The sequence below is a fragment of the Antechinus flavipes genome, chromosome 2 (genome assembly GCF_016432865.1).
Source record: "Antechinus flavipes isolate AdamAnt ecotype Samford, QLD, Australia chromosome 2, AdamAnt_v2, whole genome shotgun sequence".
NCBI lineage: Eukaryota > Metazoa > Chordata > Mammalia > Dasyuromorphia > Dasyuridae > Antechinus > Antechinus flavipes.
Genome location: NC_067399.1, coordinates 392,634,082 through 392,659,140, shown reverse-complemented (window position 1 = coordinate 392,659,140; position 25,059 = coordinate 392,634,082). Strand labels below are relative to the sequence as shown.

At 36.2% G+C, this 25,059-nt stretch overlaps 1 protein-coding gene across 2 annotated transcripts in view; it reads left to right on the top strand.

Annotated features, from left to right (window-relative positions):
- Positions 1-1,387: 1,387 nt before the first annotated feature.
- NR3C1 (nuclear receptor subfamily 3 group C member 1) overlaps positions 1,388-25,059 on the top strand; it is a 131,121-nt gene continuing 107,449 nt past the window's right edge. Inside the window, exons 1-2 of one of the 2 annotated variants that reach the window (XM_051978636.1) lie at positions 1,388-4,285; positions 6,824-7,993. In XM_051978636.1, coding sequence (XP_051834596.1) covers positions 6,837-7,993 — 1,157 coding nt within the window. In that variant the 5' untranslated portion in view covers positions 1,388-4,285; positions 6,824-6,836. The remainder of the gene's footprint in view (positions 4,286-6,823; positions 7,994-25,059) is intronic. The other variant, XM_051978637.1, reaches the window with a different exon arrangement.

The window sequence follows — 25,059 nt, the reverse complement described above, 5'->3', positions numbered from 1 at the left end:
CTGAAACTTGTAATTGGAGAAAGTATACTGAGGCTTGAATTATTTGTCTAAAATCATACAGTCATTATGTAAGGATTTAAATACAGGTCTTTTTTTGTTTTGTTTTTTAAGGTAAAAACACTATGCTTCAATTCACAAGTGGTCTCCATTAAGGTTTGTTAAAAGCTTACATACATTATTTCATGTGAGGTAGGTAAATAACAAAGATATCATCATCCTCTTTTTACAGATGAGGAAACTGTGCCCTTGATCTCATGGCTACTCAGCTAGTCAGTACCAGGAGTGAAATCTAGGTCTTTCTGACGTCGAATCCATTTTTCTAAATAGAATGCTGACTTTGAGGGTCCTTTAATCTGCTCTATATATAATGACTTTGAGTGTATAAGAATTAGTGAATGAAAAACTGACTAAATTTTTCAGAGCATCTTTGGAAAGAGCTTATTTGTTGTTATTAAGTCATTTTTTCAAAAGTCCTCTCTGACTTTTCATGATCCCATTTGGAGTTTTTTTGGCAATGACAGTACAATGATTTGCCATTTCCTTTTCAAGATCATTTTACAGTTGAGTAACTGAGGCAAACAGGGTGACTTGCCTGTGAAATAACCCATACAGTAAATAAGGCCTGAGGCCACATTTGAACTCAAGAAGATAAATCTGATTCCAATCCCAGAACTCAATCCTTTTCTCCACCTAGCTACCCTTAAAGGTTATATATAATATGGTGGGAGGATAGATAAAGCTCTATAACTTCTTTCTGTGTTAGTGTAGCCACATTTCTTCCAAACTCATGAGTTTTGTTCCCATCCCACAGGGCAGGCACTCTGCATTACAAGAGTCAAATACAGACATCAGGCTATATTTACTCTGGTGTTACCAGACACATATTAAAATGTAATTGGGAATGGATTTATGATGTAAAATGCCATCTGCATCCAGAGAAAGAACTGACTGAATGTGGATCAAAGCACAGTATTTTCACCTTTCCTTGTTATTGTTAGTTTTTTTCTTGTGTTTTTTTTTTTTCCTTTTCCTCTAATTTTTCTTGCATAGCATGACAAATAACTGTCATGTTTCTGTCATGTGCAGAACTGCACATTTTAAACTATCGAATTACTTGTCTAGGGGAGAAAGGAGAGGAGAAAAGGAGAGAAAAATTTGGAAAACAAGAATTTGCAAAAGTGAGTTAACTATTTTTGTATGTATTTGGAAAAATAAATACTATTAAATAGCAAAAAAAATGTAATTTAATAAAATGAATAAAAATCTAATAGAACATAAAGCCAATGGATTCTTTTCTAAATCAATATACCCCAAAGGGATCATTTTGCACAGATTAGTGATCCTCAATTGCTATCAAATTAAACTGCGGGATAGGACTTGATCTACGCATGCGCCTTCGCCTTCGCCCTTTACCAAGATGGTGAACACCGTTCCCTTAACCAATATGGATACCTAGAAACAATGTTAAGGGGATGAGAAAGGAATCCCTCGAAAGTCTTCTCTGCCAAGACTGTCTGTTCAAGGCCCAACCTTGACAAAAGTTTTGGTTCTCAAGTTTCATTTAAACTCCTAAACCGAAGGGCTTAGCTCCCGCTTGAGACTACACAGTGCACCAATATGGATCACCAGGGTTTGATGAACGCAAATTTACTTTACCAAGATGGCGGCCGGAAGCTTCCGGTAGACTCCCCAATCCCTGGTTAGGATATCGGGAGGGGGAGGGGGAATGACTTGGGCGAAGACTAGGCCTGAAGTGACAGTTTCAGTGTTGCGGGTGCCAGAGTCCTAGGAGCTGGGAGTTTTTCCAGCGGGGGCCTCTCCAAACATACTTTTCCCGCGCCGCTGTCACCCAGGGGCGGGCATATCACCTCACGTGCACACACAGACAAATCATAATCATAATTACAATAACTGGCATCCGGGGTAGAAGGTTAGGTTTTTCTATCGCTCTCCACTGGACTTGGCGGGAGCCGCTCCTTGGAGGGGGAGCAGGATCCCGCCCCAGTAGGAAATGTCTCGGGATACGTGAGGGTCTTTGAGCCGTTCTAAAAGCTGTCCCGCAAGAGTTAAACTCATGGTTCACTCAGACCTTTCGAGGGGGGAGGAGGGGAAGTGTCTAACGGGAACTATTGCAAGGAGTTTTTGCAGAAACTTGAAAAGATTTGCTGTCAGAGGCTCAGTGAGGGGAGGAGGGACATGTAAGGAGCGAGGGAGGGGAAGGGTCAGTAGTGTACGAAGTGTAAGGTTTAGCAAATGTTACAACCATAATTGAGGGGAGGGGCCCTGACTTGCAATTTGGGCTGGGGCTGGGGTGGGAAAGGAGGTTAGATGTAGGTTATTTGTGTAAGAGGTTGAGGATCCCTGCCATTCTCCATGGCAAGTCACAGTTTCACATTCAACTCCCCATTCCCCTTCTTTCCACTCCAAAAGTACAGTGTGCGGGAGGGGTTTTTTGTTTTGTTTTGTTTCGTTTCGTTTTGTTTTTTGGTTTTTTTTTTTTTTTTTTTTTTTCATTTGGCTGGTAACTTCCTTTAAGTGAGAGCGATGGGAGGGGTGGAGGTTGAACTTGGCAGGCGACGCCTCCTCTCGCTGCTGCTGCTGCCGCCGCTGCGGCTCCGACTCGACTCGGGTGGGGGACCACAGAGAGGGAGGGTGGGTTTTGCTTTGCAACTTCTCCCAGCGCAAGATAAAGGTGGCGGGGAGCGGCGGCTGCAGACTTCGCTGCACAGACGATGCGTGGGTGGGGGGAACCTTCATGCATGCAACTCTCTCGGGGCCAAATGTACGTATGCTATTTCTTCCCCCCCTTAAATGTTTGCCCGAGGGCGTGTCCGTCGATCAAGTCTGAGAGATAGACTTGTGTACCGCACCGTGCCCCCTTCTCAGCCTTCTTCTCCTACCTTAAATGTGTGGCTTGGGGGCTGCTCATTGCCCCCACCATCTCTTCCTCATGGGTCGAAAACTGTATTCCCTTCTAGGCGTCTTTTCCTAAGTGAGACACTTAAAGTATCTCGTGCTGGTCTCGGCGGACCACCCCCGCCTGGTTTTCCCTTGGAGACAGCCGGCCCCCTGGCCGGCCCCATGGCTCAGGCCTCTGGACTTTGTGCACTGGGCACTGTCCCCCACCCTCCGCCCCGCTCCAGCCCAGTTCCCTCGGAGTGGACAGCGGCCCTCGCCGGTCCACTGTCACATGCATCACCCACCGGGTATTCTTCGTCATCCCCGTCATCAGAATTGATCTTCTAAGTCAGCTCAGCCCGGAGAAATGGAGTAGGGTGGGGGCGGGAAGGAAGGGAGAAAAAGAAACTACACAAACTAAGCGTCTCTGCTTCCTCTCCCTCCCCAGAAAGACCAGGTCTGTCGCAGCCGCGTTTATTTTTGTTTTTTATTTTCCTTTGGAGATGAAGGGCAGAAGGGTGAGGAGGAGGGGAGGGCACAATGCGCGTGCAGAGACTGGGGTTGAAATGCAGTAAATATTACTTAGCTTCTGTAATCGGTGCTGCAGGGAGGTAAGCTTATATGTGGGGACCGGGGTAGGAGAGGTGGGGGCTCCGTGTGCAAAGGAGGTGGTGGGAGTTAAGTTGCTGCCAAGAAGGAGAAGCGGGAGGCGCCGGCTGCCGGACTGGACTGCGTTCGAGGGGCTTGGGGAGCTGAGCGTGCGATTGCAATTGCTCACAATCACCAACAGGTTGCATCGTTCCCCGCCAGCTGCTGCCCCTCAGGCTTCGTACACGCTGGGAGCGGCGAAATATGTGAGTGTGTGCGTGTGTGCATGTGCGTGTGTGTATGTGGATGTGGCGCCGCCTCCTCCTCCTCCCCCCCCTCCGCCCCCATCTCGGTCCAACTCTCCCTCTCTCTCTACAACCAGGCAGCCCTTTCCCGTGTCCTCCCTCCCCTTCTTCTCCTCCTCCTCCTCCTCCTCCTCCATTTTGCTAGCTCGGTCTGTGACTAGAGCCCGAGTCACCGCCCGCCTGTCGGGGACGGCTGAAAGTGGGTGTAAGAAGGAGAAGAAGGGTGGGAGGACTCCGGGGAGAAGAAATGTACCTATAAACAACAGTCCAGAAGACCCGAAGAAGGGCCGAGGACAGTTCTAGGCGGTGTGGAAAAAGGGCAAGACTTTTTAAATTGGGGTTCTCCCCCTTTTCCCCCCATGGAAAAGGGGGCGGCTGTTTACTTCCTTTTTTTAGAAAAATATTTTTTCCTCCTTCTTTCACACGCTAAGTTGTTTGTTTCGGCCGTGGTGGGAGCTGTGGAAGGTGGCGGGAGAACCGGACCCCTAGATGAGGTAAGAGGCAGATGGAGAAAAGGGGGGGTTACGGGTGCTTGCTACCTCTGCCCCCTTCCCCCAAAGCCCTGAGAGTCTTTCTTGGCAAGGCACTGAATCCTAGGGGGCGGCTTTGAATCTTGAAAACTTTTATTAACTGGGGGAGGGGGGAGGAGAGTGGGGAGGGGTTGAGTAGGGAGATTTGACAGTGACGAAAGGACAGAAAAAAGGGTGACAGTGCTTGCTCCCTCCCCCTCGCCACCCCCCTGCCATGCTTGGGTGCGTGGGGTGGACGGGGAGGAAGCTGAGCTTGTACTTTCGGACCAAGAGGCTGAAATAATGCCTCTCGGCGTGGGCTCCAAGCTCCCTGGCGGGGAAGTCGGGGCCCCCAAGCCTCAGGTTGAGTTAATACCGTACTAGGAAAGCCGCAATACTCCCCCCCCCACTTCTTCTCTCTGCCACCCCTTATTTTTCTTCCTTGAGGGTTGATATCTATTTTTATCCTAAACGCGAAAAAAAAGAAATAGTGCCTTAACTCTTTTCTTTCCCGAAAATGTTAACTGTTGCCTAGGATTGATTAGAATTTCCGTCCATGCTACGACGTGTCTCCCTTCTGAGCTCTCTGCATGGGTGGATTTTTTTTTTTTTTTTTTCGGGGACGAAAGAGGCTGACAGCCTGAAAGTTGCAGACTTCTCTTAGGGGCTGGTGTTATCTTGCAGAAGTGGGCGTGTCGGAGAAAGAGCTCAACAGGTCTCGACACATTTCTAGACACTTCGCGCTTTTGTGGGGGTTTCTTCCTTCCAATTAGATAATGAGTGCTTTGTTTTTCCTTTTTTTTTTTTTTTTCCTTTTTCCTATTTTCGTGATTGAGCAGTCTTTTAAACCGACCTTCGAGTTATTTTGTAGTCTGAGGTTTATGACGGACTATAGTTCTGATGTTTGTATTTTGGTTGTAAATGTGCTAATTGAAGCGTTGTAGTGCCACTTTAGATATTTGGATATTGTTCGTAAGGACCGGTTAATGTTGCAGGTTCATTCGTAACTTTAAACTAAGAAAAATATTGCTTGAAGGACAATTTTGTCGTTCTGCCCCCCACCCCCATCCCCTTCACTACCGCGGCCGAACTGGGTGTTGTTATGGTTTCGGGTTTGAAGGCAGCTGTCAGGAAAGCCCGTGGAAATTCATTAGACTCCATTTGATACCTTGTGTGTGTTTAGAGATCATTATCAAGTAAACGTAGCAGAGGGACTAGAAGTTAAACCTCATGTACTCAAGATATGTTATTGCAGCTCCTTACTCCACCCACCTTCAGCCTCTCTCCCAGCCCTGTATCCTAGGGACTCTACTGTGCAACTAGCTATCAAGTTTATGATTTTTAACTTCCTACAGAAAAGTTTTTCCTATTGGACTGGATTTGACTAGATCGTCCTAAATATTTATGTCAGTCTTTTTGGACCTTTCAGATAATTTTAATTATTAAATGGATTCTCAATTTAGCTCTCTACTGAAGGCATGATTTTCTAATAAGATCTTCTTAGACAGTCATGGAAATTTTTTTTTTTTTTTTAAGGGATGGGTGAAGGTTTAAAATCCAGTGAGTGTTATTTATTGTGGCTTTTTTCCCCCCAACATCCTCCAGTCCCAGTCAGATTATCTGGATCTTCACTATTTTCTTTTCAATACTCTAAATTATGTTTCAAAGGGGAGAAAATGCAGTGAGCTCAGAATAGGATATACTAGTGGTTACAGAAAACTATATATTAATAGCTAAATAATGTAACATACCTAGGCAGTATCCTATACTATCAGTATGAATTAGTAATAATTTTTATATTTACATTTCAAACAAATGCACATTTTTGTCAGAAAAATAATATTTTCTAGTCTGTCTCCTTGAAATGTAAACTATCTTTAACTTACATTAACCCAGGCTTGTTTTTCATTGTGAATATCCAGACTTAAGTCCTGAATTACTATGTCGCTATGATGGAGTTTAAAATGGGAACATTTTCCTTTGTCCAGGAGATTAGCAGATTGGCAGTGTTGGTTTATTAGAATGGAGTAGAGGATTCATTTGCAGATAGTAGTATGCTAGGTATTAGATAAAGGGCTAAATGGAGTTGGAAAATTTAGGGAATAACTCAGGATTCTTCAGTATTTTCTCTTGCAGTCTTGATTAAAAAATGGTAGGTTTTAGTCATTTCCCCACCTTTCCTGACACATTGATATATAATCTTTTAAAATAATCATTTTAATTACAGACATTATTATACATTAAATTTTTATATGAATGAACAAGTAAATGGCAAAATATCAGGTTGTAATTTGGCTGTTTTGTAGATGATCTGTAATTGTATGAAATACTACATTTGATGAAGCAGAGGAAACTTGATTATAACTCTAGAAAGAAACTACCCTTCTGGTGATGTGGAGTAAGATTAGTAAAATCCATACATGTTGAGCTTCTTTCATATTATGAACCTAATCCTATCATTAAAATGCTGATGTGAATGTATTGGTGACTTATTTAGTTATGGTATATATGTTCTTTTTCTAGCTGGTATTAACTGATGGACTCAAAAGAATCGTTAAGTCCCTCCCTTGGAGAAGAAACCACCAAAAGCATACATGGTCGGAAGAGAGGAAATGTAATGGACTTTTATAAACCGATAAGGGGTGGAGCTACTGTCAAGATTCCTGCATCTTCATCCTCACTGGCTGCTGCTTCTCAATCAGACTCTAAGCAGCAACCTCTTTTGGGTGACTATTCTAAAGGATCAGCAAGCAGTGCACAGCAGCCAGACTTATCCAAGGCAGTATCTCTATCAATGGGACTCTATATGGGTGACACAGATACAAAAGTAATGGGAAATGATCTGGTATTTCCTCAGCAGGGCCAAATTGGTGAAACAGATTTTAGGCTTCTTGAAGAGAGCATCGCAAGCCTCAGTAAGTCATCCAGGGTACCCCAAAGCCCCAAGAGTTCAGCATCTGCTACAGATAATGAATTTCCAACAACATCTAATTTTGATAAAGCTTTAGAAAAGCCGACTTTTAAAAAGGGCCCAATTGGCACTTCTGATGGCAATGCAAAATTGTATACTGAAGACCAAAGTACCTTTGATATTTTACAGGATTTGGAATTGTCTGCTGGGTCCCCAAATAAGGAGGCAAATGAGAGCCCATGGAGGTTAGACCCCTTGTTAGACGAAAACTGTTTGCTTTCTCCTTTAGCAACAGATGAGTCATTTCTTTTAGAAGGAAATGCAGATGAAGACTGCAAGCCTCTTATTTTGCCGGACACTAAGCCTAAAATTATGGAGCAGGGGGGTCTGATTATACCCACTTCTAATATACCATTGCCTCAAGTGAAAACAGAAAAGGAAGATTTTATTGAACTTTGTACTCCTGGGGTAATTAAACAGGAGAAATTGGGCCCAGTTTACTGTCAAGGAAGTTTTTCTGGGACAAATATAATTGGAAACAAGATGTCTGCCATTTCTGTTCATGGTGTGAGTACCTCTGGGGGACAGATGTATCACTACGACTTGAATACTTCATCCCTTTCTCAGCAACAGGATCACAAGCCTGTATTTAATGTCATTCCACCCATTCCTGTTGGTTCAGAAAATTGGAATAGGTGCCAGGGATCTGGAGATGACAACTTGACTTCCTTGGGAACTTTGAATTTCACCAATCGATCTGTTTTTTCTAATGGATATTCAAGGTAAGAGTCATATGAATATATTTTTTTTAAGGATAGGTCTAAGATCATTTGATTTTTTTTTTCAATGTGTTCACTGTTTTTGAATGACTCTCATACTCCCTTAGGTGTGACATAAAGGCAAAGGGCATCACTTTTGCCCAAATCAAAGTGTCTTCATTATAGTGTATGCTGAATTCACTGATTGTTAAAGGATATATTTCTATTACAATGTAAAGGTGCTTTTATATTAAAACATGCTAATGATAATATCAAGCTTCTATACTTATATATTTATGAATAATGTTATTTTTTGCTAGCAGTGTGAAAGGAGTGAAGATTTAGAAATTAGAATGATCAGTATTGAGGCCTGCTGGCTATCCAGAATCCTTGTTGCAGAACTTGTTTTTGTTTTTGACTTTTATTTAATGTTAGTAGTACATGGTAGGCACACAGCAGAATACTGAGTAAGACATAGTTCCTGTCCATGGGTCTCAGGATGTAAATTAAATAAGAAGCCTCCACTCATCAGTCCCTTTGGGGACTTTTCAGTGTTTGAGAATTCTCAAATTCACGCTTGAACACAGATTTTGTGGAGCTTGTGTTCTCAGGATGTCACTTGCTTGGTTTACTCTTCAATTGTCAGGTCATTAAAAGCTTTCTTGATCTTGGGATTTAATTTTCAACCCTGTTTTATAGGTGCACGTTTCTGATAAGAAACAGTTTCAATCCATAACAATGAAACAAAAGGTTTTGATTTTTAACATATTTTGGTTTAGTAGAGAAAGATTGTGGTTTGTAGTCTTTTGCTAGGAGGAGATGTCAAGAATAATATTGATTCAATTTTCTTTGTATGATACTGTGTCATATTTCCTCTTAAATATTAATATTGTTTAGTATTCTTGTTTACTTCTTTTTGAGGATTTTATATCTGGCCCACTTTTTTTGTTTCAGCCACATTTTACACTGGGTAGATCTTTCCACATTTCTATATTGGGAATATTTTCTGTTTGTTAAGAAAGCTAAATAATTTTGTAGATTTCTAAAAGATTTGGTCATTGTAAACCATGATTCCTAAAATGATTCTAAAAAGATTTGGTCAAGTAAACAAAACCAAAAATTTCTGTGTTTTACTTAAACCTTTACAATTATGCTTTGTTTAAGTAATTTCTTATTTGTAAGAAAACAGTTTATATTCATTATCTTTGTGAATTGAGGTTCATGAAATTGTTACGGGTCATTAGGAGTTTGTATTTGAAAGTAAGCATTTGAGAATAAGTTTTGCATTTAAAGATTTCTTTTACTATATTTGTTTACATCTAGAAATTTGGGGCAATAAAACCTGTGATTGTACATATTTGACTCTCTGAATAGATCCTCCATTAATTTGCAGGTTGTGAAAAGCTGTAACCATGCCATGGGAAATGTTATGTTTTATGAAACACTTGAGGATTATCAGAGCATTTTGTGCTCATAATGATATAATTTTGCTTTCATTTTCCTTGCCCAAATATTAAATGCATGAAACAAAAAACATCCATTTGCATTAAGGGTGAACACAGAAGATGTATACCAAAAAAAAAAAAAAAAAAAAGATAAGTGAACACACTTATCTTGTGAATAATAATTGCTCCCAAGTTCATAGCACTTTGTAAGTCTCTTAACAATATAAATTCTTAATGGATTGTCTTCATAACTCTGAAAAGGAAGTATTATTATCTTGTTTTTTTCAGTGACCTGGGGCATTACTTCTGTCTGTTTCCCCCTGTGTCAGAAGAGGAAGTTGGACTAGGTCCCCTCTAAAGACCCTGTTAGCTCTCAACTTTCTCTGAATCTACTTGATGTGATTATTTTTTGCTTAATGCTCTTCAGCTTTTCCAATTAAACTGATGGTGGCTTGGGCAATTTCCTTTGGTAACTTTTCTTTGGAAATTTTATACATTATGGCATTAACTTAGTTGGAATTGGGGAACTAGAATTACTCAGAAGAGAAATTCACTCAAATAAATTCAAACAATGTTTCTTTTCAGTTTCAATGTTTCTTTGATTCAGATTGAATCAATCTATTGTTTTCAAATGAGCAACATTGATATGACTCAAAATGGTTGCTTTTCTATTGTGCCTTTATATTATTGGGCTCTAGTTAAACATTAGTCTTGACTGGAACCTTAGAGAACAACTTAAAGTTAATTTGGAGATATCAACTAGATATTATTCCTAATATTTTCATTGCAAATGTAAAAATAGTAGAAGAAAAAAGCCTACTTATTCAATTTTAACTCCCTTTTAGCATTTCTTTTTCAGAGTAATTAAAATTTTAGCTATAAACTACACTTCTGGAAATTCCTTAAATTTGTGTCTAAAGCATTGAGTAATCACACAGTATGTACTTAGCATTAGTAAGATTAAAAGATGAAGCATCTTGCTTAATTAAGCCTTAGAGTCAAGGGCTTATTGATAGGTAAACAATAAAGGTCCTTCAACTTCATTCTGTCCAGGTTAACATAAGAAAAATAAGTTAAAAGGTTCCAAATTAACCTATGGAAAGTCCACATATAACATGATCTTTTCATTGATAGGAAGACATTGTCTTATGATTAATTTTTCAGAATTTTTTTGCCTTTGGTGTTGAAACTATGTTGTAAAGAGGTGAAAGAGAACTAGGTTGTTTCATGTTCATTATGTTCCTTTGTTTGTTTTTTTGTTGTTGTTTTGTAGTATTCTTAAGACTCTAATTGTAAAATATTGACTGCTTTTAAAAGCGCTAAATTAACAGGAGGAACCATGTAAGACAAAGATCAACTTTGAAAGCCTGTTCAATATGCCGTTTAGGCTTCTAGTAGCGAGAGGGAAGAAGTCAAGTTTGTTGATTTGGTAATGCTTCTGTTAACTGTACTACATTATTAACTTTATTAGAGGGAGAAGAGAACATTGATGATCTTGAGGTGTCATATGGATATAAAGCCTGAGTGGTGAAAATCTGTCTTTATCTTGCCTGTTAAAATAGTGCTGCAAAGATGTCAGAAAATTCAGTTTGAGGTTTTGCCAGAGAAAAGGGGAAGGATTCTTTTTAAAGTGAATTATTATATTTAAATAATTTTATATGTTTTATATGTTTTATATTTAAAGTGAAGTATTAGTGAAAAGGGAAGGATTCTTTTATAATCACTATTAATGTCATTCTTAATGGAAACTTTACTAATGGATAATGAATAAAATTAAAAATTATTTTTCTCCTTTCCCTCCTTCCTTTCCTTCTCATCTTCCTTCCTTCCTTTCTTCCTTTTTCTCTCTCTTGTTCGTTTCTTCCTTTTTTTTCTTTGACATCTTTACAATCTCTTCTCTTAATACTGGTTGCTTCTGTGCCTTTTGAAATTAATTTATTCTGTGAAATTCAGTCATGTAGAAAGATTGAATGTGTTGAAATGCTGCTTTTGTTTGCTTTTGGTTCTTTTTATATTGTAGTTACTATGAAGAAATTGAGAGGATTGTAGTGTATGTACATAGTTTAATATATATATATATTTTTCATTGTTCCTTTATAGTCTTTCCTTATTCCTTCATTTGAAAATAAAAAGAGTTCATATATTTTATAGGAGTTGCGGGGTGGGAGGAAATTTCATAGCAAAATTTCTCTGACAAAGCTTCGTTCTATTACGAAGATAACTAATATGTTAAGGTTGAGTGCCCTTAGGATGGAAATGTTAAGACTTGGATTATTCAGTTGCATCTTATAATTAATAACATAATTTAAATTTATATATTGTTGTGCTAGTAAGTATGTGAGGTTAGATTTGTATGTCTTCCTAACTCCAAATCTGATACTCTATCTACTGCATCACCTAGCAGATCAAGTCACTTAACCTTTCCTCATCTATAAAATTAGGAGGCTAGACTTGACCTGTGAGGCCCTCTTCCAACTCTAAATCAATAATTGATCCTATGATCCTATAATCAGACTAAGGTCTTTGGGATATTGTTCAAGGAGAGTCTTACATTTGGATATTTTTCTTTCATGTGAAAGACTTAAACATGAAAATATGAGCATTGATATATTAATTGATTGATTATCTAAGCCTGGGTCTTTCCCGTAGCTTCCAGGTGACAGAAGTAGAGCAGTTATATTAGTAAATATAATATCTTTATGAGATTTAAAATAAACCCCATCAGCACTTTTGAAAAATATAGATATTTTTCTTCTCTTTGATAATTAGGTGATGATTACTAGTCTCAATAGAAGTTAATCTTGATGTGTATATGTGTATGTTTTATAAAACTTAGATATGTGACATATAAATGTTTCTTTGAATTTGGTCTCTATGTTCATTTTAGTGCTAATTTGGTATATCATTTCTTAGAATATACCTTTTTCAATACACATTAAAATATTTTGAGGGGAAGAAAGAAAATTTTATTCCATGTTATCTGGTAAAGAGCAAACTAGCAAAATATACTTAAGTGAAATTTAATATATTACGATAGTATACACATACATAACTTTGAGATACACATACATATTGGTATGTGTTGAATAGGCAAAGTGAATTTAATACTGTTCTTCATTGCACTTGCTCCCCTTGGGATCAGCTTAAAACTGCATGAATAAATGAACTCTGATAGTATATTTATATGAAGTGAGAATTAATAATAATAATAATGATAAACAAAATTAATGGGTACAGGGTAATAAGTTGTAGTTGAAAACATTATGTAAAGATTTTTCAATATTTTCTTTCAATTTATATCTGAAAATAGTAATTCTGTGTTTTTATAGGAGATTTTAAAAAATCATACCTAATAATAGCAGCTTATTTAAGTTCTGACAGGTCCAAGTTCTTTGATTCTTTTCTACATTAGCTTCTATTTCTGTATTACATGTTTTATAGAAAATTAAAATACTCCTGTCTTAAAATGCCGCTTAAAAAGAGAAATCTTTAACATTCTGTATAGTTTTTCTTTTGGTTTGTTTTCTGTTCATTTCAGTGCTAAGGCAATTTGAAGTATGACTTCTTATAACATATTTCTTTCCAATATATATTAAACTATTTTGGGAGAAAGCAAAGCAGATTTTTCTATTTCAGTCTTAGAGTAGTAAATATGAGAAATCTAATCTCAAAATACTTTTATCTATTTAAACAACAAGCAGAATTCAGTTTTCTTAAGCAAAATTTTAATCCTACTATTGTAATTTTTTGGATGTTTTATTATTAGGATTTCCCTGAGGATTTTAGGTTAGCATGGGGGAGGGTGGAAGGGACAGTGTAGAATGATGGCAGATTGCCAAAATTAAGATAAATTTAGCAAAGTAAAAACAGTTCCTGAATCAGCAGTATCTATAGCCAATGGAGAGAAACTTGAAGCAGGAAGAGACTTTTTACATAAGGAAATTGATGTACAGGGGGTGGAAGGAGAGTGGGGAAAAAGGTGGATAAGGATTTTGATTTGACCATTCTAAATTGAGATCAAAATTAATAGTGATTCTAAAATCTGTAATTGAATGTTTTCTTAAAGGATAAAATTGCTATATTTAAATCCTTTTAGAATGTTTCTGCCAAGGTGATTTTTATTTGTTCCATGTTTATTGAAACTTTTGTCTGTATATTTGAAACAATATACATTGGAATTTCTTTAAAGAACATAATTAGAATGGTATATATTAAATTCCTTGAGTTAAACTTACTTCTTTAATAACTGTTGTGTTGCTTTCAGTTAACCTAAGTAAAGTAAATTCTAATATAATAATATCTATACAGGATAAATTATGGTTCCTAAAAGCACTAGACACTAATTTAATTAACCTATTTATATGACTGTAGTCCTTACATTCAATTATTTTGTGATGAAAGTGTGTCATCCTTTAATTTTATCTTTGTGTCAGTTTAAATATTAATGACTTAATGTGGATTGTTGAGTGTACTACTTTTGAAAAACAAAGTTAATTTTCAACATTTTTTTAGTGCTGTTAAATAGCTTTAATTCTGCTTTTAAAAAAATGTAATGTGTGAAGGATTAATGGTGTCTGCATTACAGCTTGTGGTTGCTTAGTAGTGAAAGTAAATTATATTTTATACTTATACCATGTGCTCTACAGTGATCTAAAATTTTATATAAAGGTAAATGGAAAATCTAATGATCTAGTTAGATTTATTGCTTAATGTATTTTTTTCACCTTGAATTTTCATTTTTAGGAGTATAATAGCTCCTTTTATTAAAAAGCTAGCCTTTATTCCAGTTAATTTCATAATACTCAACAGTAATATTTGACAATGGCCATTATGAAAGTTTATTTGGTGGCCAGGTTTTGAAAACTGTTGTGAAATGACATCCAATTTAGCAACTAATTTATTTCATGCTGGTTGGAGTAGTGCAGTGACTTATGACCTTATGGTTATCACATGATGATCCTTACAGCTGTGTCATTTGAACAAATTTCAGTTTTTGTTTTGGTTTTTAATTGGGAAAGGGAAAAGAATTCCACAGTTTTAGGCATTTCAAATTGTAGGCTTAAAAACTTTGTTTTGCTTCCTCCTTTCTTCCACCTACCCAAGAATATCTTTCCAAACAATATAATTTTTGCTTCTCAATTTTTTTCCATTGAAAATCTTCCTCAAATCTCAAAAATATCAAGAATAAATATTAAGAATAATTTGTTGATATTCATTATTGTTGAGAGTAGAAATATGATTGAGGTAAAGAGGAAGTAAAGCAGTATTTGTAGAAAAATTTTTTTAAAGTAGGAGATACTTCAAAAGACTCTTGGTTTCTCTACTATGGATACTGTCTCTACAGATAATGATTCTGTGGTAGTGCCTGGCATTTTGCAGTTGTTTAATAAATGTTTGATAGTTTAGTAGATAGTTTTCAACATAGAATGCCACTATGGCTGAACATGTCAGCAGCATGTGGGCAGCATAGTAGTGAGCCCCTCTACAAACTTAACTACAATGTTAGTCATATGATAAAATATATAGTCCACTGCAGGCTCATACTTGAAACCTTTCTAACTTGTTAAAGCCTGTAGGAGCTTGTAGTCTGCTAGCATATTCCTTTGAAGACCCCAGGTCACCTCCACACCCTTCTGAAGCACTGTAGTAGAACTTGGCTGGAGGTGACCCTGGGTTCTCAAAAAGTATGCCAGTTGGAATGCAAAGAACTGAAATGCACTTTTAAATTTAGCTTTACAGAACGTCAGCTACCTCTTCACCCAGCAATGCACATAGTGAAGATTTCATAAACGTTTTGTTGAATTGTTGGCAAACTTGAAGATTGGGGAAGAGGTGAAATAAAGGGGGAAAAGAAAAAGCATAGAAAAAAGAAAATAGAATTTTTTGTCTAAGTTCTGAATTTTATATCTTGTAGAGTATGGTCAAATCTTTTAATTTCTCAGTGCTTAAATTTTTACATTTCAAAAATGTGGATAATAGTAATATCACTGTTATTATGCCAGAAAACACAAGTACAATAGGACTGTTGCTAAGAATCCTTTTTCACATAAAAGCTTTTTTCACTGGGTGAGGGATTAGACTAAGTGATCCATAAGGTCTCTTCCACTTTCTGTCTATAGAGTCTTAGATTCCACAGTAAAACATGAAATATTTCAGGGCCTTTTGTTGGATGCAATTTTGTAAAGTCTTTGATAGAAAATAAATCAATAAAGAGGAGGCAGAACCATTTCAGAAACACATGAAAAGCAGATCTATTGATTCACAGTTTGTTATTCAGTCATGTCTGGCTCTTAGTGACCCCATTTAGGGTTTTCTTAGCAAAATTACTGGAGTGTTTTGACATTTCCTTCTCCAGCTCATTTTACAGATGAGAAAACTGAGGAAAACAGAGTTGAGTGACTTGCTCAGAGTCACAAAGCTAAGAAGTTCTAAGGCCCAATTTGAATTCAGGAAGATGAGTCTTACTGATTCCAGGGCCAGTACTCTATCCCCTGCTCCATTTAGCTGCCCTTTTGACCAACCAGGCCTTTTAAAATTACTTACTAGGCATTGTGCCAATGCCTCAAAGACAAAAATTCCTTAAAAGAGTTTGTTTTTAAAGGGGAAACAAACATGTGTGTGTGTGTGTGTGTGTGTGTATGTAAATATGTACAAAATATATACAAAATAACTTCAAGGTAATTTGAAGGTGAAGGTACTGGAAGCTGGCAGGGGGATTCAGGAAAGACCTTGTATTAGGGCAGGCTGCTCAATTTGATCTTTGAAGGAAGGATTCTAAGAGTAGAAGTAAGGAGGGTGTGCATTCTAAACAGGGGACAGATTATGCAAAGGATCATGAAGAAAGGCAGTGGAATATTGTATGTGTAAGATACAAGAAGAAAGGCTAGTTTGACTGAAATGAAGAGTTCATGAAATAAGACATAAGGCTGGAAATGTAGTTGGAACCATATTACAAAAGATTTTAATTGCTAAATTCTATGTTTGTATTTCATGCTAGAAGTAGTCAAGAGCAATTGAAGTTTATCAACTCTCTACTATAGGAATGTAACTGGGAACTGTATGGAGGATGAATTGGGAAGAGGAGAGATTTCTGACAGGTAGGCTTCTAAGAAGGCTACTTCCCTGTGGCAGTCCATGTGAAAGGTGATAGAACCCTAACTTGATGTGGAGGGCATGTAGCTGGAGAAAAGTAGATACAAACTAGGATATACTGCAACATATCTAACATATATAGGACTGCTTGCCATCTAGGGGAGGGGGTGGAGGGAAGGAGGGGAAAAATCGGAACAGAAGCGAATGCAAGGGATAATGTTGTAAAAAAATTATCCTGGCATGGATTCTGTCAATATAAAGTTATTATAAAATAAAATTTAATTTAATTTTTAAAAAAAGTAGATACAAAGAACTTTGAAGGTATAAAAGAGTTGCATCTGAATAAAGTAAAGTGAGAGGGAAATAAGGAGTTAAGGAAAACTCATTGCAGACTTAGACAACAAGAAGGAAGGTATGTTGCAAAGATGGGGAAAGGAACTTTATTTTGGACTTGTTGAGCTTAATGTGCCTATAGGATATTTAGTTGGAAATGTTTGGTAATGTGGAATTGGAGTGTAGGAGGGAAATGTGAGCTTATTTTCTTTTTCTATTCCTTAGCTTCCTTACCTGTTTAAAAAAAAAAATGAGATACAGGTGATATCTAAGAGATCCTTTCTGACTCAAAATCTTATGACCTCTTCATTTTAGAATAGAAAAAGGGAAAAATGGAATTGAGTACAGGTTTGCTTCACTGGTCTGAAAGGAGAAATGGACAGATCACCATCTTTGAAAACAATATTGTTAATTTGTTGTATATAATTCATCATTATAAGCATTATGGGTTTAAATCATGGTTCTTGTTGAATTATAAAAGGTTTAAGAAGAAGCAGAATCTGATATGATGCCATTTCCTTTAATATTTTGGACAGTCTCTTTGTTGATAATAGTAATAAATTAGAGCAGGCATTTTATAGAAACTTAAGGTTTATAAAGCTTTCAACATGCATTATATCACTTAAGCTTTACAGCAAACAACCCTATGAGATATTTACCTTTAACATCCCCATTTCATAGATGAAAACACCTAGGCTTAGAGAGAGAGAATAATTAATTTTGCCTACGGTCACATAGCTCATAGGTATCTAAATTAGTCTTTGAACCCAAATTTTCCTGACTCCAAGTTTGGCATTCTTTCCACAATGCCACACTGCCTCCTTACTAAATGGTATCTTTACTTTCATTTAGGAAATATAAAAAGGGGAAAAGTACTGTATCAGCTGAGGTAGGAGACAGGGAAGGGTTAAAAGAAGTGTGAAGCAATTGTGTTTCCTTTGTAAATGTTAGAAGGGGAAAAAAGCAAAGGAAATGGTGTCAACAGAGAAATATCACTAGTATAGACCAAAGTAGAGACTTTATACTACTTATAAGGAAATCAGTTTTAGAAGATTGACTTGTGGCTCTGTCTAAATATATGTTGACAAAATATATTCTTTTTGTTGTTGACATTAGTCTTAAGGTTATCTTGAGACTTTGGAATGAACGTTTTTTTTCTTACAAGTTTTTAGAATAATCCTAATTTCTTTACCTTGAATTTCTTTGATTTCTTGGAAATTTCTTTGAAAAAACTATTTTGTAAGAATGGATAAAGAAGAGTTTTGGTGGTGGCAGTGTTATTGTTTTTGTTGTTGTACTAAAATTGTTACTGAACTAAAAATTTTTAAAAGTCAAGTAATGGTGTAAAAATATTTTAATGCACCTTTTTTTAACTTTAAGATACTTTGGATTTTTTTATAGTAGAAATTTTCTCCTTATATTTTTCATTGATGAGTGAACTGGGAAAGTTTTTTAAAAATAAATATGTATTCACTCTAAAATCATATTTATGTAAATTTCTTAAAATTTTTATTTTTTTATTTGTTTGTTTGTTTGTTTGTTTTGCTGAGGCAATTGTGATTGTGACTTGCCTGAATCAAGAAGACAAGTTAAGTGTCTGATGTCACGTTGGAACTCAGGTCCTCCTGACTTCAGGGCTGGTGCTACACCAACTAGCTCCCCCTAAATTCATATTTATTTATTTAATCACTGAAATATCAATCTGATGGAATTTACCATGCACTGAATGTCGGCTTATTCATTAAATATTCTGAACAAAGCAGCCTTTCTTGGACATATTATCATGAAGCCTAGACTTGCAAAGAACATTGGATAGATTCTAAAAGCTTGAGTTCAAATTCTGGTTTTTCTATCTGTGGATATTTATTTCTGCTTATCTAGTCAGAGACTTTAAGTTTGAATTCTGAACCCAATCTTCCTCATCCCACCCCACATAAAAATTTTAGAAGTCACTTTTTTACCTTCTGGAAATAACACAGCAAGTTGTGAAAGGTAGGAAAATACAAGTAATATTTTAAATTTTAAAAGATGAGGAAATCAAGATTCATTGTGTGCAACCTTAGTTAAAAGTCTCCAGATCTCAGTTTCTTAACATGAAATGATTAGACTAGATAGCAATTCAAACACAGATAAATCTGTGATTTTTATCATTGAATATTGAATAGTTTTCTTAAAAAAAAAAATAAAGAAATTAAATATTCTGAGTGATTGTAACTTAACCTGACTGAAATAAAAAACAAAAGGCTAAAAATTTCTTGACTAAGTGATCAAGACTTAAAGACAAAATGAAAAAATTGAATATCTGGTTTAATTGGGAAGCTTCAAATACTGTACATTTTATGGTATGTATTTTATGGTGATGTGTGCTATCTCACTCCCTGAATAATTTTAAATCTTTATTATGCCATCCCTAAACTAATAGAATTAATTCACAGTAAATTTTAGTTTTTATTTAGACCAAATCCCAAACATTATATGGATTGCAATAGAGATGATACAAATGACATATGAAAATCTTTAAAAATCAAAATTATAAGGTTAGATTTCAGAAAGTTAAGCATATTTGGCAGGAACATTCAAAAGGAAACACCGAAAGACATTTGGGGGAGAAGAAGATAGGTATTAGCAGAAGCAAGAAAAAAAAAAAAAACAAATAAAGACTCTGAGAAATAAATTATTATAAAATTGGAGGGTGGGGGATGGGAAAAGGGCCAAGGACTCTAGAGCCCTGGAAGATATCCAAACAGAATAGTTACAGAAGAAATAAAATGAACAGTTGTAAAATCGGGAGACGGCAATCTCAGAATCTGAAAAAGGAGACACAATGAACTTTATTCAGTAAAAAGTAATAGATGAGAGATAATTGGCCGAGGTTCAGATTTGAGTGTTTATTTCTGATGCCAGTCTTTAGAACAGTTAAAAATTTCTAAAAGGATACAAGAAAATTAGTGAAAACCAGGGAGAAAAGAGATGAGAAAAATTACTGATTAACTGAAACAATGAATAATAAAGGGACTGATAGACTGACAACAGTTGATTAAAGATTACCTAACAATGGTAGCAACAAAAATATTTGAAAATTAGATTTCAAGGATAAGAACACCTCTTAATGAACCTACTACTACATGGTGAGCCTCCAAATCTTGGTCAGGAAAAGCATACTCAGCAACATAACATTGCTGTTTTTTCCTTTGCTTTATGTCTCTCACATCCATCTTCTTTCCATTTCATATGCCAACACCTTAGTTCAAAATCTCATTCTCTTTTGTCTGGCCTATTATAATAACCCCCAACTGCCTCTAGTCTCTTTTTCCATCTCCACCCCAATGCATCCTACACATTGCATCAGAATGACATTCCTTAGAACAGTTCTGATTGTGTCATTGTCTTGTTCCAAAAATCTAACAACTTCCTGATACCTATTAAATAAATGGTGTAGTGGGTAGAGTCTTGGGCCTAGAAGTCAAGAAGACTTGAATTCAAATGCAAGTTTAAGAAACTTACTAACAGTGTGATCCTAGGCAAGTCACTTAACCCTGTTTGTCTCAGTTTCCTCATCTGTAACATGTACTGGAGGAAGAAATGGCAAACCACTTCAGTATCTTGGCCCAGAAAACCCCAAAAGGGATCATAAAAAGTCAAAGACTACTGAAAAACAACTAAGTAACATCAAGTTGTTTTACCTCATGCTTTCAATGTCCTTCTTGATTTAGGAACCTACTTTTTAAATATTATCTTCCAATACTCATTCTTATAAAATGTCATCATTTTGTGTTTTCTCAAACATCTTTTTCCCTGTCTCCTTGTCTTTGCTCACAAAGTTCCTTCTTCCTGGAGTGTCCTTTCTCTGAGACTACCTGTCCATTTCTTAACTATCTTTAAAGATCCAGCCTAAGTATTCTATCACCCACAAAGCTTTTCTGGGACCCTGTAGTTGAGAGTGATAATGATGAGGGGAGCCCCAAAACTCTCTTTCTCTCTGACTTTGGGAATGAACCATCAGGTAGAGCACTTGAGAAGTTCCTTCAAGGAGACTTTCTCCTTGAATCCTGCCACTGTAAAGACCCTCTGGAGGACAAACAGCTTCATTCTATTATTTAGGTGGGGTTAGCTGAGTCCAGAGTTGGAGATTTTAATCCCATTGAATTGGAGAAACACCCTTTCAATTCTAAGATTTTCTGTTCAATTCCAGCTCAAACTCCACCCACCAGCCCTCATCAGGAGCAGGCCTCTGGCTTGTAGCCAAAGGCTTCTATTATAAAAATGGCAATTTTAAATCCAATCCTCACAGAGGACCTAATATGCCATCCATGGCATATTAGCAAACTCTGCCCAGGGGAATCAGTTACCCTCTCTTTATCTTCACCTATTTCCCTAAAGAGACTTTATATCTCTCTGCTAGGATTTCTCTATTAAAAACTGTATTTCTCTGCCTGGACCTTGCCACTAAGGAATCCAGTCTTTCTATTCATGCATAGCAAAGGCTGACTTCCCAATGCCAATAATAAACTTCTTTTTATCAGTCTACCTTTTTGGGTTTGTAAAATTCTTTTATGAAGGATTTCTGTGTCACCAGAAGGGGGTTCCCAAAACTTCCTACCTTGCACAAATCCCAAGGGGATTTAGGGAGCCAAACCTCTTCATTTGGTTCTCTGAATCCCGATCCTGCCACTGGCCTCATCATTTAACTCCCTGATCGCCAGGAACCCTAATCTCATTTTTTGGTTCCTTGAATCTAATCTCATCAATCTCACCTTGCTTTGAACACACATAATACCATGTACCTCTCAATACATTTTACATAACTTATAGTATAATTAGGTATATTTCTCATCTTTCCTACTGAAATCTAAGTTTCACGAGGGCGCTTTGATCCTCTTATCCATTTTATTATCTTCATAGCAGTTTACAAATATGGAATGTTAATGAATGAAAGATTATATTCACTATTGCATCAATCAGTTAATCAGTAAGCATCTATTAAGTGACTACTATGTAATTAATACTGTGGTAGGAATTGGGGATACTCAGACAAAACCAAAATTGCCCCTAACCTCCCATTGGGAGGATGTAATATGTACATATACAAGGCAATACAAAATTTATAAATTTATACAAAGTAATTGAGGAAAGGAAGGGAAAGAAAGGAAGAGAAGGAGAAGAGACTAATAACTTGGGCAGTTCTATCCATTCTCTATGATTTAAAGGAAGTTAGGAATTCTATGAGGTCAAATGAAGAGCGATTGGATTCTCAGATTTCTGATACTAATCTATAGTTTTGTAATATTGGTCTATGGTTTTCCTCTTTTGCTTCATTTTTTCCTGGCTTAAGTATTAGTCTCAGGAGAAATCTGGTAGAATTGTTTCCTTCTCAGGTTTTGAGATTAAATTATGTAGTGTTGGCATTAATTGTTCCTTAAAACTTGGGAGAATTCTTACTGCATTTAATCTTTTAGATTCAGGAGGGTTATCCATTTTGTTTTGTTTTGTTTTAAGGTTTTTTTTGGGGGGGAGGGGTTTGGGGTAGTTTCCTTACAGTTCTACTTCATTTTCTAAGACTGGATTATTGAAGGTGTCTATTTGGTTTTCTATTAGTTTGGATAGTTTATATTTTTGAAGATAATTCAGTATTACTTTCCCTAAACATATAACTGCATAGTAGTTTGTGATAAATTCTTGGTTAATTCTTTTTTTGTGTGTGTGAATTTGCTCATTGGCAGTTTTGTTGATTTAAGTTTCTGGAGGGAGTATGTCACTAAATGGGGTAGCCATGCAAAGGTTTATATGGTAAAGAGATAGCAATCCAGTTTTGCTAAAAAGAGGATACATGAAGGGGAGCAAAATGAAATAAGACAAGAAAAGTAGATGGGAACCATATTGTGAAGGACTTAAAATGCCAAACTGAGATGACTTTGTACTTTATTCTAGAGGCAACAGGAAGCCATTGAAGATTTTTTAGGTATGATGCCATGGTCAACTTTATCTAATTAGGGAACTGTGAGGGGGTCAGATGGGGCGGGGAGAAGCATAGAAGGGTCTTGTCTTCCTCCTTTCATTCTAGAGTTTTTAATTTGAAAAGTGAATGCTTTTAGTTGATTGATGGAGAATCTAACCTCTAATCAGGCTTATATTTTGGTATGATGCTTAAAGAGGAACTGAGAAGTGCATATGTGGTAGATGTTTTGTTGACATGAGTCCTTTTTTCCCCTGACAAGTTCCTCTGATGAGCCCTCCCATTTTGCTGTTACTACCTTAACCCCCTAAAGCCTACATGGTTAAAGTGTTCTAGAAAAAGTCTCCCAATCAGACAAATTTTGCATGCCTTGGGCAAGATATGAAACTTAAGGATATCATTCAAGCTCATTAGTTGTGTTCCCTGTATATAACTGTGTTTCTTCCTGTGTCTTCTTTTTTAGGAAGATTATTAACCCATTGGGAGCTAAAGAATTCTGTGAAAGCCAAAGAATTCTATTCTCTGTATAAGTAGGAAAAATTGTTTCTTGCAGTCTATAATTAATTAAATCATTTTAGTATACATGTTATAATTAAAAGCAGCTGTATTCAGCTTGGATAGGAGACAGTCAGGCATTCAAGTAAAATAATTGTTCTTAATCTCAGTAGTTATCATCTGGCCATGTTAGTCTGTAATACCATAGAAGCAAACAGGCTGAAGCAGTAAACCTCAGAAAAACAGAATTCATGGATCAAGTCATGCAATTCATCCTTACCACAGAGACATGTAAATTGATTGAGGATTTTTGTCTTGCTCTTCTTGTCTGAATGTGTTTGCATGTGACATTTGTCTAAAATAGCTAATCACATTTGGGACTTCTGCTGTTTCAGTTTCAGTGATGATGGGGCCATTTATTAAACCTAACTAGAGAAATTAGTTTGTAAAGAAAGTACATGAAAGAAAAAAAAGGAAATTTTAAATCTAACAAACCACTTAAAAGTGAATGCTAGTATTCAAAATGTCTAGTAAAACAGCCCTTGGTCTTTTTTTTTTTTTAATTAAATGTCTACTTTATGAATTTGATTTCTTTTTTTAATTAAGAATTTGTATTTTTATTAAGGTAATATAGGAAATATCCATTTTAACTCTCAAATAAAATCATTAGTAATTGGTCATCCTAAAGATTTTGGAAATGCCTTGTGGCTGTTTGTGTCATTCTCAGTTAGCGAATCTCCATTATATATACTGGCTGTATTTATGTGCTAGATAGGTACATGTTTTTAGGCCACAACTAATATGAGTGAATGAATAACAAAAAATTGTTTATTATGTGCTAAGCACTAAAGATATAAATGGAAAAGCAAGACAGTCCCAGGTATCAAAAAACTTAAATTCTAGTAAAGAAAACAACATGTAGGAGATTTTTCACTTGTTATAGATTTCAGCTGCAAGTCAAAAGGAAAGGCCCAAGTATCCTTGTTCTAGTGCTATTCCAAAGCCCAATTAAGAGAGTAACTTTTTTTTCCCCTCGCTCTTGGCCTATAAAGAAAATGTTGTCACTTCTCCTATAGACCTAATTTCCAGAGAACCGTATCTGGATATTAAATGACATTGAAGGTTTATGATAATATGTTGAAACGTCCTACTTAACTTAAAAAAGAGGAGAATTAGAACAAGTTTTGAGAAAATTGTCAAGGCACTATATTCTGAGGGACCCAAATGTTTGTTGAGAAAACAATTAAGATAATTAGCATAATATCTTCCACATTGTTGTATTTATTGTTTTTCAGTTATGTCAGATTGTTCATAATCCCATTTGGGATTTTCTTGGCAAACATGCTCTAAAGTGCTTTGTAATTTCCTTCTTCAGATCATTTTTGTAGATGAGGAAACCGAAACAAACAGGATTAAGTGACTTGCCCAGGTTCACACAGCTAGTAAGTGTCTGGGATACATTTGAACTGCTTTTCTTAACTCAAGGTCCAGTACTATCCACTGTACTGCCTAGCTTCCCTATTATTTGTGTTTAGAAGAACAAAATGTTGTATTTTTAATGCAATCATGTTAATATTTTAGAATATTTATGTACATAGATATGTATACATATATAAGCTATGTGTTGAGGTATTTGTCAAATAATATTATCATGGCAAGATGATCTAAGCAGTAACATTCTCTTAGATAATTTAATAGCCGTTTATTAAGTATATGCCAAATTCTACATTGGATGCTAAATACATAAAATTTAAAATGAAGTAGTTTCTTAT